This window comes from Etheostoma cragini, chromosome 17 (genome assembly GCF_013103735.1).
Source record: "Etheostoma cragini isolate CJK2018 chromosome 17, CSU_Ecrag_1.0, whole genome shotgun sequence".
Taxonomy (NCBI): domain Eukaryota; kingdom Metazoa; phylum Chordata; class Actinopteri; order Perciformes; family Percidae; genus Etheostoma; species Etheostoma cragini.
In genome coordinates, this window is record NC_048423.1 from 10,326,838 (window position 1) to 10,342,383 (window position 15,546).

Below are 15,546 nucleotides of genomic sequence, written 5' to 3' on the forward strand. Positions count from 1 at the left end.
TTGGAAAATGGCTGCAATGAAACAAAGAGTGAAAAATTTAAAGGGGTCTGAATACTTTCCGTACCCACTGTATATAAGTACATTGTGTTCATGCGGAGGCACTGTACCACATAATCCAAGCTTATTATGACTAGTATTTCCTTTTTTTCCTTTTCTTTTTTTTAAAGTTAAATTTTTCGGGAATACACTAATTCACTTTCAGGACCAGTAACCTCCTGGAGTCTTTGCTGGTTGCTGGGCAACTGGTCCAGACAAGGAAAAGTCTGGCATACTCTGCATACTGTGACACAGGTTGCGTAGAAAAGCTAACCCCCCCCCTTGTGTTCCCAGCACAGCCTAAATGTCAGACTCCTAAAGCTTATAGTGTGTACTTTGGCCGTTTGTGTGTGGGTGTGTGCGTGTGTGCTGTATGTGTGAATAAAAACAGCAGGGACCAGGCTGGCCCTTAGAGAGCAGTAAATCACAATATGCATTGCAATCTCTATATATCACAGCAAACTGCCATTGTGCCCACTGGCTTCCCACTGCTGTTCCAAGTCTCCTCTCTGTATTTCACTGCTCAAAAATTACTGACTCAAGACATCACAGGATAAGACCGATAATGATATTGTTTGCGTTAATTAAATGTTTGTGTGTGCAAAATGTCCATATCCAAGGTAGTTTCTGTGTAACAAAGAAGCTCTCTTTCTTTGTGTTATTGGACCGGAGTGTGGAAATGGACGTAACGACTAGACTCTTGGAGGCTGAACAAGGCTAAGAAAGCCTGTTTATCTATTTATAACAAGGAGATGTATTTCCTTTCTTGAGTGTCTTTGTTCTTATCGCCTAGCATGCATTTTTAAAATCACATAAACCCTGTATTTCTCACACCCACAAACACGCCACACCAAGAATGGGTTGCTTTGATCGACAGGGAGAGTGGCAGCGATGGTCAGAGGCTGCCTGTTGGAGTAATTACAGAGCAGCCATGTTAGCAGGCCTGGACTAGACCCACAGGTAGAGGAAACGGCAGCAGTGCAGTGCATAGGTAGGGTTTCACCTCAAAAAGCGCTCCACCTTTGTTCTGTTCAGTGGATTGTCATGTGAGAACATGCAAGCAGCAAATTTCTCATGCAACCCTTTTAAGACAAGTGAAAGGCTCCTTCATAGGTCACGCCTAAGTCACAGTTTTCCATTTCTGATCCCCTATAAGCAGGGGTCAATTCCTTAAAAGGGAAGGGTAAATGAACCATGAAATGATGAGAGAAAGGGCAATTCATGTTCTCATAAATTGTCATTAACAGACAGCTGATTGCATACATTTTGATCCTTCCTGCTCTCCACCTTCCTCCCCTTTAACCCTTTATTGTGATACTTTCTAACTGAGTGACTAGTTAATTGTTTTCCAGTTTTGTAACAAAGCTATGTGTCCACATAGCCCAGTCTCATGGTCCCGGTATTTAATCTATTGATTTGTGTACAGGTCACGTTAATGTTGTTATTTTTGTTTGTTGATAACGAATTTTGAAGTAATGTATTTAAATGGGAAGCATCTTGCGTGATTACAGAACAATAACGGTACCAAGTAGTATTGGAAAGCCAAAAATTTGCGCAGGGGGGTTGGTCGGGATGGTGAATGATTTAAACAACACAGGCCTTTCACCCCCCGAGACCGGCCATCATGTCCCGCGTGTTACAGTTCCTTTCCGCATTCTTGTCTTCCTAACCACAACCATCCCATTGTGGCCGGCATGTGGTGTTTAATTTCCCTGTTGTTGCTTCCCCAGAGCCGCCCAGTGTCATGACAATTCGTGAACTGGTCATGCTTGAAAATTGTGACATGTACGCAAATCAATAAATCAAAACAATGTGACTATTTAATGAACTGGCGTGAGACCAGGTTGGTCCACATGCCATCTGTTATATCACGTATGACCCCCCGTGTTTCTATTCCTTAGGGTAGAGGACCAATTGAACAACAATAGCTTCCTAGCAGAGACTGCTTTTTCTGGTTACCAAATTCTTAGCCGTGGCTCTTTTGGGGGAACTTATGGGAGACCTGAAGGACAATGACAGATGAAGATGCTTTGGGACTGGGGAAAGAGAGAGACGGTAAGATGAAAAGAGCAGTGCGCGAGTAATACAAAAGTTAAAAAGAGGAGTAGACAGAGGAAAATACATACAACATAGGAAAACTAATATAGATTTTAAAAAAAAGAAAGGATATTTTTAGAAAAATTGTGCTTTTAGTCTTTGCTTTATTTCAGTATTAAACTATTTGCGTGAAGTCTATGTGCAACTATTTCTTTTTCTCATGAGAAAATCTTGAGGGCCACTGACCTTGTTAAAATCACAGAATGCCCCTAAAGGGCAGAGTGCATGTGAAGAAGATGTCAAACCTGACCAGAGATAAGAAAGTTTCCCTTTGTGTGTTATTAAACTCTTTTCTCAATAAAAAATCTACTGTTAAAGACTATCTTCAGTCATTTTCTGTACTTATGCTGAAGTGCTGTGAACAGACTCTACTTGCTGCAAGTCACCAAACTTTTAAGAGAACTCCAGTGATTTTGTCCATTCTTTGATACATAATTATCCTATCATAAACTTAACAAAGGGGGGATTAAAGAGGATAGACGAGAGAAACATGGCGAAAGCCTGTGGCTTTTTGAAAACTTGCCGGCATTCTTCTGTTGCCCATGTTCAGTTGAGACAATGTGCAGTAGAGCAGCTGCTAAGCCCAGCATTGTTCTATCCCAGCCCCATTCAGAGATCAGAGATCAGAGCTCAGGGTAGCAAAGCTAATCAATGATACACCCCCAGCCACCTCTCTAGTGGCTGTAATTCTGCACCGAGGCTGAATTTTGGGAAAGAAACTTCAGATATGGTATTAGTGGACCACAAAGGTCTATATAAAAGCATCCAAAGAGCACCGTGTCATGAGACCTTTAAGTCATGTTTTAACAGTTTTAAAAGCCACCTTTAGAGAATAACTAAGATTTGCTGTCATGATTCAGTAGTTGTTGTGTTGATTATTTCAAATGAATATGTCTTAATTCCATTGATTGTTTATAGCCAATTATACCTTTTATTTTTATAAAGCCTAATGGAAGTATATACTGCATTGATCCAAATATAAGAGGTTAGAAGTCATCCTGTTCAACACCACTTTTTAATAACTCACATTTTTCCATTTTACCAGCTCTGATTTAGCAGTTTTGTGGTTGGCCTTTTTCCAGCTGAAGATTTGACTTGACATGGCAGGAAAAGCACAGGTGGAACTAATAACATTAATCAAGGCTCTGTCCCAGTACGGTGAGCCAGCATGCACATTAACCGAAGATCCGGGACTAGTACATTTAAATTGAATGCAGCCATTACTAATGTTATTAATTACACCTGTGTTTTTCCTGATATGATATGTCAAAAGGTCCGCAATGAAGAAGGCCTCGTGACAAAGCATTCAGCTGACCGCTTAGGACAGTTCCGATGCCTGACTGTGGCGTCTTAATCCAGACTAATAATAGCCAGACTGATAATTCAGTGACATTTACTGTATTGGTATTTATGTTCGCTGACAAGAAACGTCAGAAGAGATGTAACAAAAATGTGTATGCACCATTGTAGAAAACTAAGATTGACAAGTAAAGACATTTTTTCTTTTCAAATATAAAATCACCATAGTCTTTACTAACAACATGTAAGGGATTTTTATCAAAATGTTGGTGTATGTCAATAAATAACGTTACGACATCATCATCCGTCAATAGCATATTTTTCCTGCTATTCATTGGAGTTTGGGAAATTAGATACATTTTCCAATGCCATCAGTTTCTTCTAATCTTTTGAGCCTTGTCCCCCCCCCTTGCACGTAAAACATAAATCTCATTTTTGTGTAATTTATCCAAGTGGGACTAGTGAAGCGTTTCTAGCTTGATTTTCATTTCAGGCACATACTCACAAAAGACAAAAGATATTTGTTTTTGGGCTCATAATCATAAACAAGATTCAGTGACATCATACGTCTTTGACTGCTTGATTTGAGAAAGCTAAAATTTCTAGTTACACAAGAAATGTTATATCCATGATACTATATATTACTGTTTGCATTTTTGCTTCCCAAATAATGAATCCTGTTGATTCTCTCACAAGCTTCCTCCCCATTAGACCAAAATGTCAACTTTGTACATAATGTTATCTAATATGCATAATCTAATAAGCAGTTTGCCATCAACTTTGCTGAGCAAATGCTCCCAAGGGGATAAACCCTTTAATTTAGCCCCACTCCAACTTATTGTTTATTCCCTGAGCAATAGTTAAAGAGCTGGGAGCTGCTCTGTAAAATGAGATTGCTCAAAATTTACCTCAACCTATTGCTACAGAATGAACAATGTCCAACAATTAAATATACATATTTAGTGGTACGTGCAATTCAGTTTGAACAGAAAAACCTTGTCAGTTTGTAAAAGTTTATTAATAAGTTTACATAAAAATAGGAAATGTACCTATTTTACAGTCCTAGATTTTGAACAGAGCTATTATGTAAAATCCAGTTTACACTTTGCATCGTTATTTTATATTAAAAACTAAAAGGTGTTTAAAGATTGTTTAAGCAAAAGGTATAAAATGTCTGGCAAAGCACTTTTAAAGCACTGACATAGCCACTTACATGTGTATGAAAAGCTTGCTCAGTCCCCCTTTCTGAGCTCTCCGTGGTGCTGAAAAGCTTCAGAATAGCTGAGACCAACGGTCATTATGTTTAACACATCCTGCCAAAACACTGAGATTGAGCACAACTGCTGCATGTCACCGTGGCCAATGGATTCCAGTCCTCAGATGAGCACCATAGACAGCATTGCATGGTCGGAATTTTAGAGTTAAGCCCTGATGAACATCATAATTGAACCACACATATCAACACACACCACAAACTACCCAGAAGCACCCAGGAGGGTAATTCCTAATTGACAATGGTAGAGAAAAATGCCATTAAATTAATATAGTGAGTAGTAATGACCCATCAGTGCTTATCATACATGCGTACATCTGCCCACTATTCAGAATCAATTGTGTTCTCACATTTGCCACATTTCGAAGCTGAGTGTCAACAATGCTGCAATCTATTTTGAATTCAAATAATTACCATGGAGCCCCATTTCTGTAACATGACCTCCACTGAATTGATTTCATATTAACACACTATTTCCAATGGAAGACAAGAATTGCACTGCAATTAACGCTATGAAAAGAAAAAGGAGGACATGTACACTTCCAAGCATTATGCAAGTCTATCAGACAAAACATGACCTAAGAATGAGACCTCACATCTGGCACTGAAGCTATAACAGGCAGCTTTATAACAGACGCCAATTACACATGATAGAAAGAACATACTGAGGGCATACAAATATGTAAATACTTCATGTTCTTCGTGTACAATGGGGCTCAACTATCTATGAGAATCACTCACATCACTCAAAGCATTAATTCATGATGTTTAAAATAGCTCCCATTCATGCTCTCTATACAGACAAGGAACATCTAGAGCCCAAATGGTAACCCAAGGCAACTTCATAGTCTTCCAACTACTGACCATTTATAGCGCTGCCTAATCTCAATGACATAAGCTTTCAGAAAGCAGCATGGCAGCTTTCTATACTATCATCCATCTTTAATGAGGCATTCAGCAATGAACCCATGCACTCTATGCATCAGCTGTACATGATGTCTACACATGCTGTCACTTGGGGCTCAACGCTATACACGTCATCTTACAGCTCATGTCACTCTGAAATTGGTCTTACTTGCCTTGCTTGGTTTACATCTAGAAACATTTCATAGCTTTCAGAGCAATACGCGGGCAGCAGAAGGAACCAGAGTGAGACAGAACCTTCTGGGATTTCACTTTTGCAAGCATCAAACCAGGCTGTAATTGACAGCTGGACTATTCATTCTACACAGCCACTCTGGAAAATGTCAGAAGAAGTCAAGAGGTAAAATCATTGTTTAGCAGGCCCTCTCACTTTGGCTGAACAGGGTTCAGCTTGTAGGATGCCATTCACTGTTAGTCACACTTGTGTTTCCCCATTAAAAAAAAAAACAAAAAACGTTTTATTAGTGTCTAGTGCTCACTTAACTAATAGATACTGGGATTCTGCCAAATGGGGTGCGAGCTAAGCTTTGTAGCATAGTGGCTGTGAAGGCACGTTGCTGGTACATAGAGAGCCTGCTGTTAGCCTGCTAGGACAATGACAATTAGCATATTAGCCTAGCCCCATTGGTGGTTAATTGAGACAGGTTGCTGAGGTTAGTGGTTGTGGTGTCGGTGCTGTATACTTTCCTATCTGCTTCTGAGATCTTATTCACAGTATGCTCGTATGTTCATCTACAGGGCAATCCTCACAGAGCCATTCATGTTGCCAAGAGAGAGAGCTGATCTCTAAATAGGGGGCAGAAACACTGCCTGCTGAGATCTTTGAAGGTCACTGCCGTGTCCTCTACACAATCCCTCTCTCTCTGTCTCCATCTCTCTCTCTCTCCTATGTGCATCAGTGCACACAGCTCAAAGCAACAATTAGAATGTTAACCATGTTCTGATGTCCACATAGCAGTGCTCCAATGGCTTCCTTGATTTCTGAGGGTGGGTGGTGGGCTTAGGGGAGTGAAGCGAAGATGAGGGAGAGAGTGAGAGATGGCTGGCTCTGCCTGATAATCCACACCAGAAAAGACTAGTCCTAGGGCTGTGTATGTGCTGGCCTGTCTGGTTGGTTGATGTGCTTCCATGCAACGGCATGGAAGGATGGGACATTTCGTCTGTATGACAAACCTTAAATTAAAATCTGTCTATTTGGCTTGATATGATTACAGAGTTTAATGTTTATAATGGTAGGAAAGTCTCAGCAGTAAAACTTTAGAAAAACATTGCATGTGCAAGTAGACTCTGTACAACACTGTTAACAATGAATGACAAGAATGCTACCCACAACATTTTTTTCTGTCACTCTCACATACAAAAACACAAGCATTTGCAGATTTGAGAAATGCATGTGAGGATAAATATTAAGCTGCAAAAGACAATGTAAGGCTTATACACACACACACACACACAAAGACAGTTTAAGGACAACAGCAGCTGAGGAAGAAAGCTGGTAGACTAGGAACCATAAACCATGATCCCGCTGGCTAGCGGGGCACTAGCTAGCTATCTCCATCCTGCAGGTTCCCTTGCCAGCATAGCCAAGCCAGTCTTAACCAGCAGATCTATATGTAAATGATTTTCCACTGCCAGTTTGACTCTGCAAGGATCAAGTGTCTGAGACCCTATCACACATTTCCAATGATGGGAATGCCAGTCCAGCAGTCTTCCCCCATGTGGAGCCAGGTATACCGTTCCCTTTAACCTTTAACCCTTTGAATAGTTCCTGGGGCGTGGAAGTCCTTTTAATAGTCCGGTGACTGGCCAAAGAAGACATAACAGCATGACAGCAGGGGAGCACAGTTTGGGTACACATGGGGGTTGACCTCTGTGTTTGCCTCATGATATACATAGTCTGGCTAGATATATTGCCTCTCCTTGTCTGTGGATTACCATACATCAGCCTGGCATACTACAGTTGGCCCTAGATGGCCATCGAATCAGGCCCGGAGAATTAGGGATTAGGGTCTTAAAAAGGGAGGATCTCCACTAAAGAATAACTCATGAGTCACACATTCCATATTTGAGTAAGAAAGTTAATAAAAGCCATTTGTAAGATTTTATGTATGTAATTAAAATTAAATTGACTGTGTGGCTGAATTCATCTGTTTTGTGACATATTATCTGAAAACTTTGGATTTTAGACTGTTGTTAGGACAAAAATAGCCATTCAAAGATGTCACAAACTGTTTTCTGATATTTTATAGGCTAAATAGACAATTTAATTTAATCGACAAACTAATACAACTGAATACATCTTTAGATGCAGCCATTCTCCTGATAACAGGTAGTGGGGAAAGGCATGCATGCTGTGGTGGAAACTGGTCACGCTTTGCCCCAGGACAGCTGTGAGGCATACGCACTCCTACCAAGTGTCAACAACACATGACAAGACACATGCAAGTCAACCACTGGCCACAGCAACATAGTAGTCCTCCTACACACACATTCTTAAGATGACATGGAAAAGCCATATGTGTAGAGAAAGACTTCATCATCGTCATTAGGACTTTGCACTTTTGTATTTCTTCAATTAACTCTGCACTTCAATAGGCTAGTGTGGGCCAAGCTGGGCCAAGTTAGGCTGAGTGAGGCCAGCAAGAGCGACAGTTGATGTCAGGGTGTGTGCTCTATGCTGCTCTGGCAAAATGCAGCTGGTCTGTTGCCAAGCCAAAAGTAGTACATAGGCTCACAACCTCTCTGCAGGCACCACCACAATACACAATCCATTCCACTTAAAAGGTAAGGGTGTAGCAGCATGACTCTTTCACTTTGCCACAGATTTGGCTTTTCCATGTCACATATGTGACACACTGAGGTGCAAACACTGTGGCGGGTTTCAAACTCAGGTTTGATTAATTGCTCTGCAGTGAAAGCAAAGCTGTCGTGCATAAAAATCAATAACAATTATGATGGAAATGCTTTTTTGATAGTTTAAAATTCACCAAGGCTGCCATATCTCATTAGATGGCTGATCATTAGATGGATTCATTACTTTTGGTTGAAAAAACAGATTTCCTTTTCCACCTTTAAAATTGATTCTATGAAATGTTAGGTGATGATATGTTTGCTTCATCATGAACTGTACAGATTGAAAAGGGTCAGAGAAAACAGAGCTGATGTTTCCTTGCCGTATCTCTTTATTAGTTGCATTATGGGAGCAGTAGCTGGCCTTCACTGAGGAGAAGCAAGGCAGGGCACATCAAACTCTCATTAGATAAGATGAAACTTTAATGATCCCAATTTTTGCCATGGGCTGGTGAAGGAGCAAACAATCATGAGAAACAACATGAGTTAAATACAAATGATCTCAGAAAGAAGGGGAAAATAACAGTCAAATTTAAATATTTGCTAAAGAGAAATGTGCTTGCCAAATGTGTTGTCAAAAACTCTTTGGTTTAAAGGATTGAGAGTGTTTCCAGGCTTGCAGAGGAAAAAGCAGCAATTGTACATTGTACCAGCGGTGAAGGTAATGTAGCTCCATCAACCCTCTCGCTGAGCTGTTTGGACAGAAACAATTGTACAATCCGGAAGGCTGTTGACTCTAAAGTGCACGTAAAACACTCCATGTTGCACCTTAGGGGGGAGGTGAAGGCTGTTGTACTAAGTTGAGGTAGGAGGTGTATTTTCGTAGTCCTCATTTTATATATCTCCAGTATTACAATGTGTAGTTTGCTGCTTAGATTGAAACACATGACAGTCCACTCTGACTTGGCATGTAAGAGGCCTAAGTATTATCAGTTCAGATCAGTTTGCAGCTGATGTGTGCAATAACCCCTTCAGGTACTTTTAAGGGTGATCCATCTCCCTCACATTACAACAGGTGTCAGTTATTACTCCGTCACAAGTGTCCTACCAGCTCTTCATCTTACTAATGCAGAGCTGCAGACTGTTCCCCCTTATCACCTCAAGATTAAGCTTTCTTTAAAGTAACACAAACTAGTGGCAACCCTCAGCTACATCATATTGACATAGAAATATCACTAAGTACGCGAGCAAATCAGGTTAACCTGACGGTCACATCATTTTGCACATTGGTTAACAGTGCATAATATGAATTATTGTTAAAAGCATCAACTGACATCAACCTGCTGTCTAATTAAACAGCTCACAAAGTCCAAAATCAGGGAAGCAATGAAGGAATAGTTTTAATTTTGCTTAATCTGCTGGATATCTTTTTTATTAATCTTTTCATTTATAAAATATTATGAAAATGTGAAAAAAAAGTTCTAAATCACAATTTCCTAAATGCCAACATTAAATCTTCAAATCACTTATTTTGTCCGACCACTAGTCCAAAACCCAAACTAACAATTCTGTTTATGACCATACTTATATGATCAACTTTTCCTTTCAGCTCTAATACATTTTTTTGTAGATTAGACATTATCTAGATCTCAAAATAACTAACATTCTCTTCCATTCAAATCTGTCATCAAGATGAATTATCACATGTACAGTTTTTGTTATTTATACTTGTGAGTTTAGTTTGATAAGAGATTCAGGATATCAGTCGTTTAAAATAATTTGGTTCATTTCCCAGCCCTACATACAGACCATGTCAGGTATTTTGAATTTTTTTAATAAAGCCATGTTTTTAAAAAGCCATTCATGTTCAAATAAAGATTGGTGACACAAATGCAAAGTCTCTATACTCCTCTTTCCCACGCATCCCAAATAACAGAGGCATCATATAAGAACTCCTGGAGGTGGCATGACGCAGAGTAGAGAACTAGACCGTTAGATAACCATACAGCAGTGAAGCAGCACAGCACAAAACTCTACAAATTCAGCAAGAATACGTGACAATAGGTAATGGAATATAGAGCAGGTTCACATGCTAACAAGCCTTACAACATGGCAGTGGTTTCCCCCACTTCAGCATCACTGAGTGCTTTTGCTTCCATTTCTGTATGTCTGTAAGATATGTTGAAGCACATGCAGACAGCTTGAGAACTAGCGTTTGCAGAGGGATGTACTATATTACATGTAGGTAATGTAATAGGTACTATTGAAATACAAATGTGGTTGATACGTAGCTTAAAAGTGACATGTGAGCACTTTGAAACACCCAATAGATAAATGATGCCATAAATGTTGCCACTGTGTTAGAAAAATCAATAATGGCTTTTTTGTATTTTATGTTGCTTTTTTTAGTGCACCCAACAGACGGCACAAGAACTGTAAAACATAATTTTGTTGTTTGCTATACAATTGTCAATGTCTTTTTTTAAAAACAATATAAAGAAAAAGGTGATTATACCCAGTTGCTTGAACTAACTGGTTTTGCAGTAATAAGATCAATACAAGTCACCATCAGACTACTGTCTTTTTATAGTCTAGTTCCCAAAATCTCAAAAAGTTGCCCCCCACATTTTTCTTTGCTGCATCTATCTATCTCATTCCTTCTTCCAGTATGACTAATGGCCTCTCCCTTCCACTCCTGACAGAGAAGAAGGCCAGTTAAAAGTATTAGGACACAGCTGTGTGTCAATGGCAGAGCACAGAAGGACACAATGCAATGCAACACCCCCTCTAAAACCCTTCGTCACCCTCACACCCCATGTTTCCACTTCCTCCTGTGTCTCTCTGTGAGTTTCCACCTGTATTTCCTTGCCTCTGATTCCATGTTCCCTGTACTGCCAGAGAAAGCCCAACACCCCTCCACGCCAACTATGCATCCTGTTTCTGACACATGCCAACTTAGCCGGGCGCACTAGTCAGCTGAGCACAGATCCAGTTTCCCCTTCTTAATACTCCTAACAAGCCTTTTCCTTCTGGCTGCCAAGTGTCAAGCCTACCAAAGTCACCTAACAGGATAGCTCTGCCTTCCGCACAGAGCAACACATGCTTCCATTTTTCACCATTTTGCCTCATTTATAAAAGGGATGAGATGCAACCAGATACCCACCAGCAGGCCCAAAATGGATACCTCATTATATATACATGGTTTACTTTCATCACTTTCCTAGCAAGATGGTGTAAAGTAAGAAGGGTGGCATATGGTTTGGTGCCATTTCTGATACATGAGCAACACAAAATGACAGGAGGTAGACAGCCAAGTAAAATCCTATATAGCACACTGGGCGGGATTATTTCTCATTGTAAATAAGAGGTGTAAATGGGATGATTTTATATCAAAATAATACTTAATCTGAGTCCCAGAGGCCTGATTGTATTTTAGCTCAGAAATAATATAATGTGTTTTCAATATGCAATAGCTGGACAATTTAAAAGTAATGAAGAAAGACTTAAAACTATCAGTGTAGTTCCAGCATTTTCTTATATCTGGATCTACTTTGTAACACAGCTTAATTAAACATATCTACCATGTTTTTTGTGCATATACATCAGCGTAAGGTTTTGAGATATATCTCTCAGCTATTACATACCTATAATTCATGCAAAATCACATTTACCTTAACTGTTTCACTGTTATATAAAGGTCTTCACAAATGTAAAACAAAACCTTCACCAACTCATTTTTGGTAAATATAAAAATGCACTATAAACCAAACACACAGTTTTGTCATCTCGCAGCATTCAGTGATGCAAAGCATGGAAGGCTATTTTTTGCTGTTATTGTCAGTTTATGATGATGACTCTATGCCTCCCATCTCCCATCAATACCAAACAGCAATGGGTAGAAAAGGGCAGAGGCCACCCGAAGGACATGGCAGAAGAGACACTGCTCATCCATTTAAATTTGACACAACCCAAACATATCAAGGACGAGGAAGCTCACCATAGATAGCTTTCTTCTTTCCATCACTACATCCTCTTTTCTACTTAATTCTGGCACTTTCTGTTACCTGAAATGTTTCTGAGTAAAATTTCAAATTATTTTCTCATTTCAACCAGACAATAAAACACATTAGGCCATTTTTTTTTTTGCACACATCACCTTTTCACTGCCTCTCTCACAGCCAGGGGACCACCTGCACTATACACAAGTGTGTGAGTCATGTATGAAGCAGGCTTTATTTAATAGACATGTGAACTTGAGAGCACTTTGATGTACGTTGAATCAAAATAGAATCAAGGAACTGCTCTCCTCTCAATCCAACCATGTCTGCCATGCAACATTACCCGCCTTAATTCAACAGTGGGAGTTGGTAAACACAGCCAACGGATAATAATCATATTCAAGGGATACATTCAAAAAGCTACTGCAATTGGTAGCCTATTAATATTTGTTTCGGTGGGTCCAGATGATGAGGAAGCCCAGCTCAGTGGCATGCCACTTGCACAATGAAGGCTCGGCTTTTACAGAACAAGAAGTCAGGCCAGTGCCTCAGAAAAATATAATATGGCCATCAGGGGTTAGTAAGAGGTGTTTAAAGAGATTTGACATCTAAAAACTAATTGTGGATACACTGACAGCCATACCTTGTGTTTGACGTTGCAGTGGCAGCAAACAGTCCACATATATTTGAGGGTTCTCCACAGCAGGATGATGAAGAGACCCCCAAAAAACGTCACCATGGAGGAGGCGAGGAATGCCCACCACATGCGCTGTCCATTATTGTCGCAGGGCACCTCAGACGAGAACGGGATGACAACGTCTTCCATCTTGGATATTAAGATTGAAGAGTCCGGATTTATAATATTAATGATATTGCTTGTCCTCATAGAGCTATCGCTTCCATGGGGAACGGTGCCATCTGCCTCAGCTAGCATTTAGGAGCCTTGGAGAGCCTGTGCCAGCGTCCCCAGCCCCACTCACCAGCCATGTTGCTTGGAAAAAAAATCCCCCCTCACTGTAGAATATGTTCACCCACCCGATGGAGTCTCTTTCTGTATTTTAGCAGCCTATGAATTGTTTATTCGTGACAGCGTGAGACACCGCACACGCGAACCGTACCAAAATAGCGGGTCGGTGGCCCTTGGAGAGAGGCATTTAAATCCGCAATATTTACTAACTGTCACTGCTTCTCAGTCTGAGAGGTTTTCTGGCTCTTTCACGCCAAAAGCCATAGTGAAGACGGCGTGGTTTGCAGCCGTCGAGGCTGCCAATGATGTTTTCGGGTAATGGTAAACACAACGACAGTGAAATTGTTTGCAGCCTGTTCTCGGCGAGGCGACGTCTCTAGTCGTCTTCCATTCAGGGATCCTGTCGATCAGCAGGCGGAGATTTCGATCGATCGTTCTCACTTTCTTTAGGCGTTAATCGACTGTGAACGGCTTATTGCAACAAAACGAAAAACAAAAAGCGATGATTTGATTTTTACAATTTAATAGCTGTCTCCGAAGACTACATCATCGTGCGGGCGTGTTCACGTTGTCAATTCTGCCTAAAAAGGACTCGCGCTCGGGTGGATGTCCCTGTCTCCATTCGGTCCCCTGCAGCCCTGGCACAGAGCGGCCAGCTGAGAGCGCCTGTCAGATCCGCTCCAGAGGCGAGTGGGGAGATTTACAGGTAGGAGGGCGGAGCGAAGCGCTAATAATAAAGATGGACAGAGGGCTGTAATACCGCGACGATGTTTGTTCCAAGTGCCGGTCTGCGCTGCTTGGGTGTAAAAGAGGTAGGCTACAATTGCGTCTTTGCGTCTTTGGTGCGCGGCAATGACGCACGTCGCAACAACGAGGAGGCTTTGAAAAGCAAGCTATATCGATCAGTGATAAATGTAAGGATTACAGCTGACTATATAAACATCACAGGAAAGGATGAGTCTCCATAGTAATTTTAGTGATGGCAGTGGATGTAAAACAACAATAAAGTGAGGTTACTTTCCATTGACAGCAACTCTGTCGGTTGCTGTAGGGATATTATTGTACTGACTGTTCATTAAGGATAGTGCTCCCCTTTTTCAATAACTGAGTCTGTGGCTGGTAGACGTCCCTGTTTTCATTTTGTTAAATGCAATTAATAAAAGGCATTACACGCGCACAAACACACACACACACACCCAACACAGGGAGTGTTATGAATGTCCTTCCCGGTCAATTACTGTAATATGCTTACAATTTTAGCTCATATATTACGTCAAAAACAGGTGTGGGTTGGTGATGACGGAGAGGCATGACTAGCAGTAGTTAATGGTTGTATATGGATGCCCCTCAAGTAGCCAGCCAGACCAAAAGATATGGGGAAACAGCTGGCTTGGGGCCCCTAATAACCACTGAACCCTGAGCACCAGAACAGTCAGTTGTACACAGCCACGTGTGTCACAAGGCTCCAGACTTCTAGGAGGGGTTTTGCATGAAACCCTTATAAGTCTGTACCCCCAAAGTTGTTCTGAACGCTTCAATTAAGTGATCCCTTCTGTACTCCGTATGATTTCAAGCATAGGTAACATACACGTAATAACAAAGTTAACAAATAAATGTCCAATGAAGTATTGACACTTGATCTCAAGCACAGATCACTTGAAATGTAAACATGCCTGTTTAAGGTGTGGTGACGACATGTGATATGTGTTCTGTAATGGTAATTTATTGTCTGGGAAATATTAGTGGTTTTAAAGTAACAGCTGCTGTAACAGAATCCTTTAACTTGGGAGGGGTTGAGCTGAAGACCAAACATGGATGCAATGTTTTTAACTGATCTTTTTTCCCTAATTTCCTCCACATCATTTATATGAAGTTTCCTTCAAAATGACCCTGAAGCAAACATTTAACATACAACTACATTGCTATATACACTGTAACGCTTGATTTATGCCTTGTGTTACTTCTGAATAGCATCTGATCAGCAGTGGTCAGCAGCCGGATAATTATCAGGATGGGCCTTGAAGAGCAGCTATGAACGTGTCCTCCTGCTGGTAAAATGATGAACTGTCACATCAAAGACAATGCTCTAGAGTAGCCTAATAGGAGAAACCGCCACCATTTTTTCCTTTTCAAATACTGCAACATTGTGTGTGTGTGTGTGT

General features: G+C 40.7%; 1 protein-coding gene across 27 annotated transcripts in view; it reads right to left on the bottom strand.

The window, feature by feature from the left end:
- kcnma1a (potassium large conductance calcium-activated channel, subfamily M, alpha member 1a) overlaps window positions 1–14,189 on the bottom strand; it is a 140,880-nt gene extending 126,691 nt beyond the window's left edge. For 18 of the 27 annotated variants that reach the window (XM_034898520.1, XM_034898517.1, XM_034898511.1 and 15 more), the window contains exon 1: window positions 13,061–13,351. In XM_034898520.1, coding sequence (XP_034754411.1) covers window positions 13,061–13,351 — 291 coding nt within the window. Of the gene's footprint in view, window positions 1–13,060 lie in introns of all 27 variants that reach the window. The other 9 variants (XM_034898499.1, XM_034898525.1, XM_034898524.1 and 6 more) reach the window with 3 other exon arrangements.
- Between the last annotated feature and the right edge of the window lie 1,357 nt (window positions 14,190–15,546).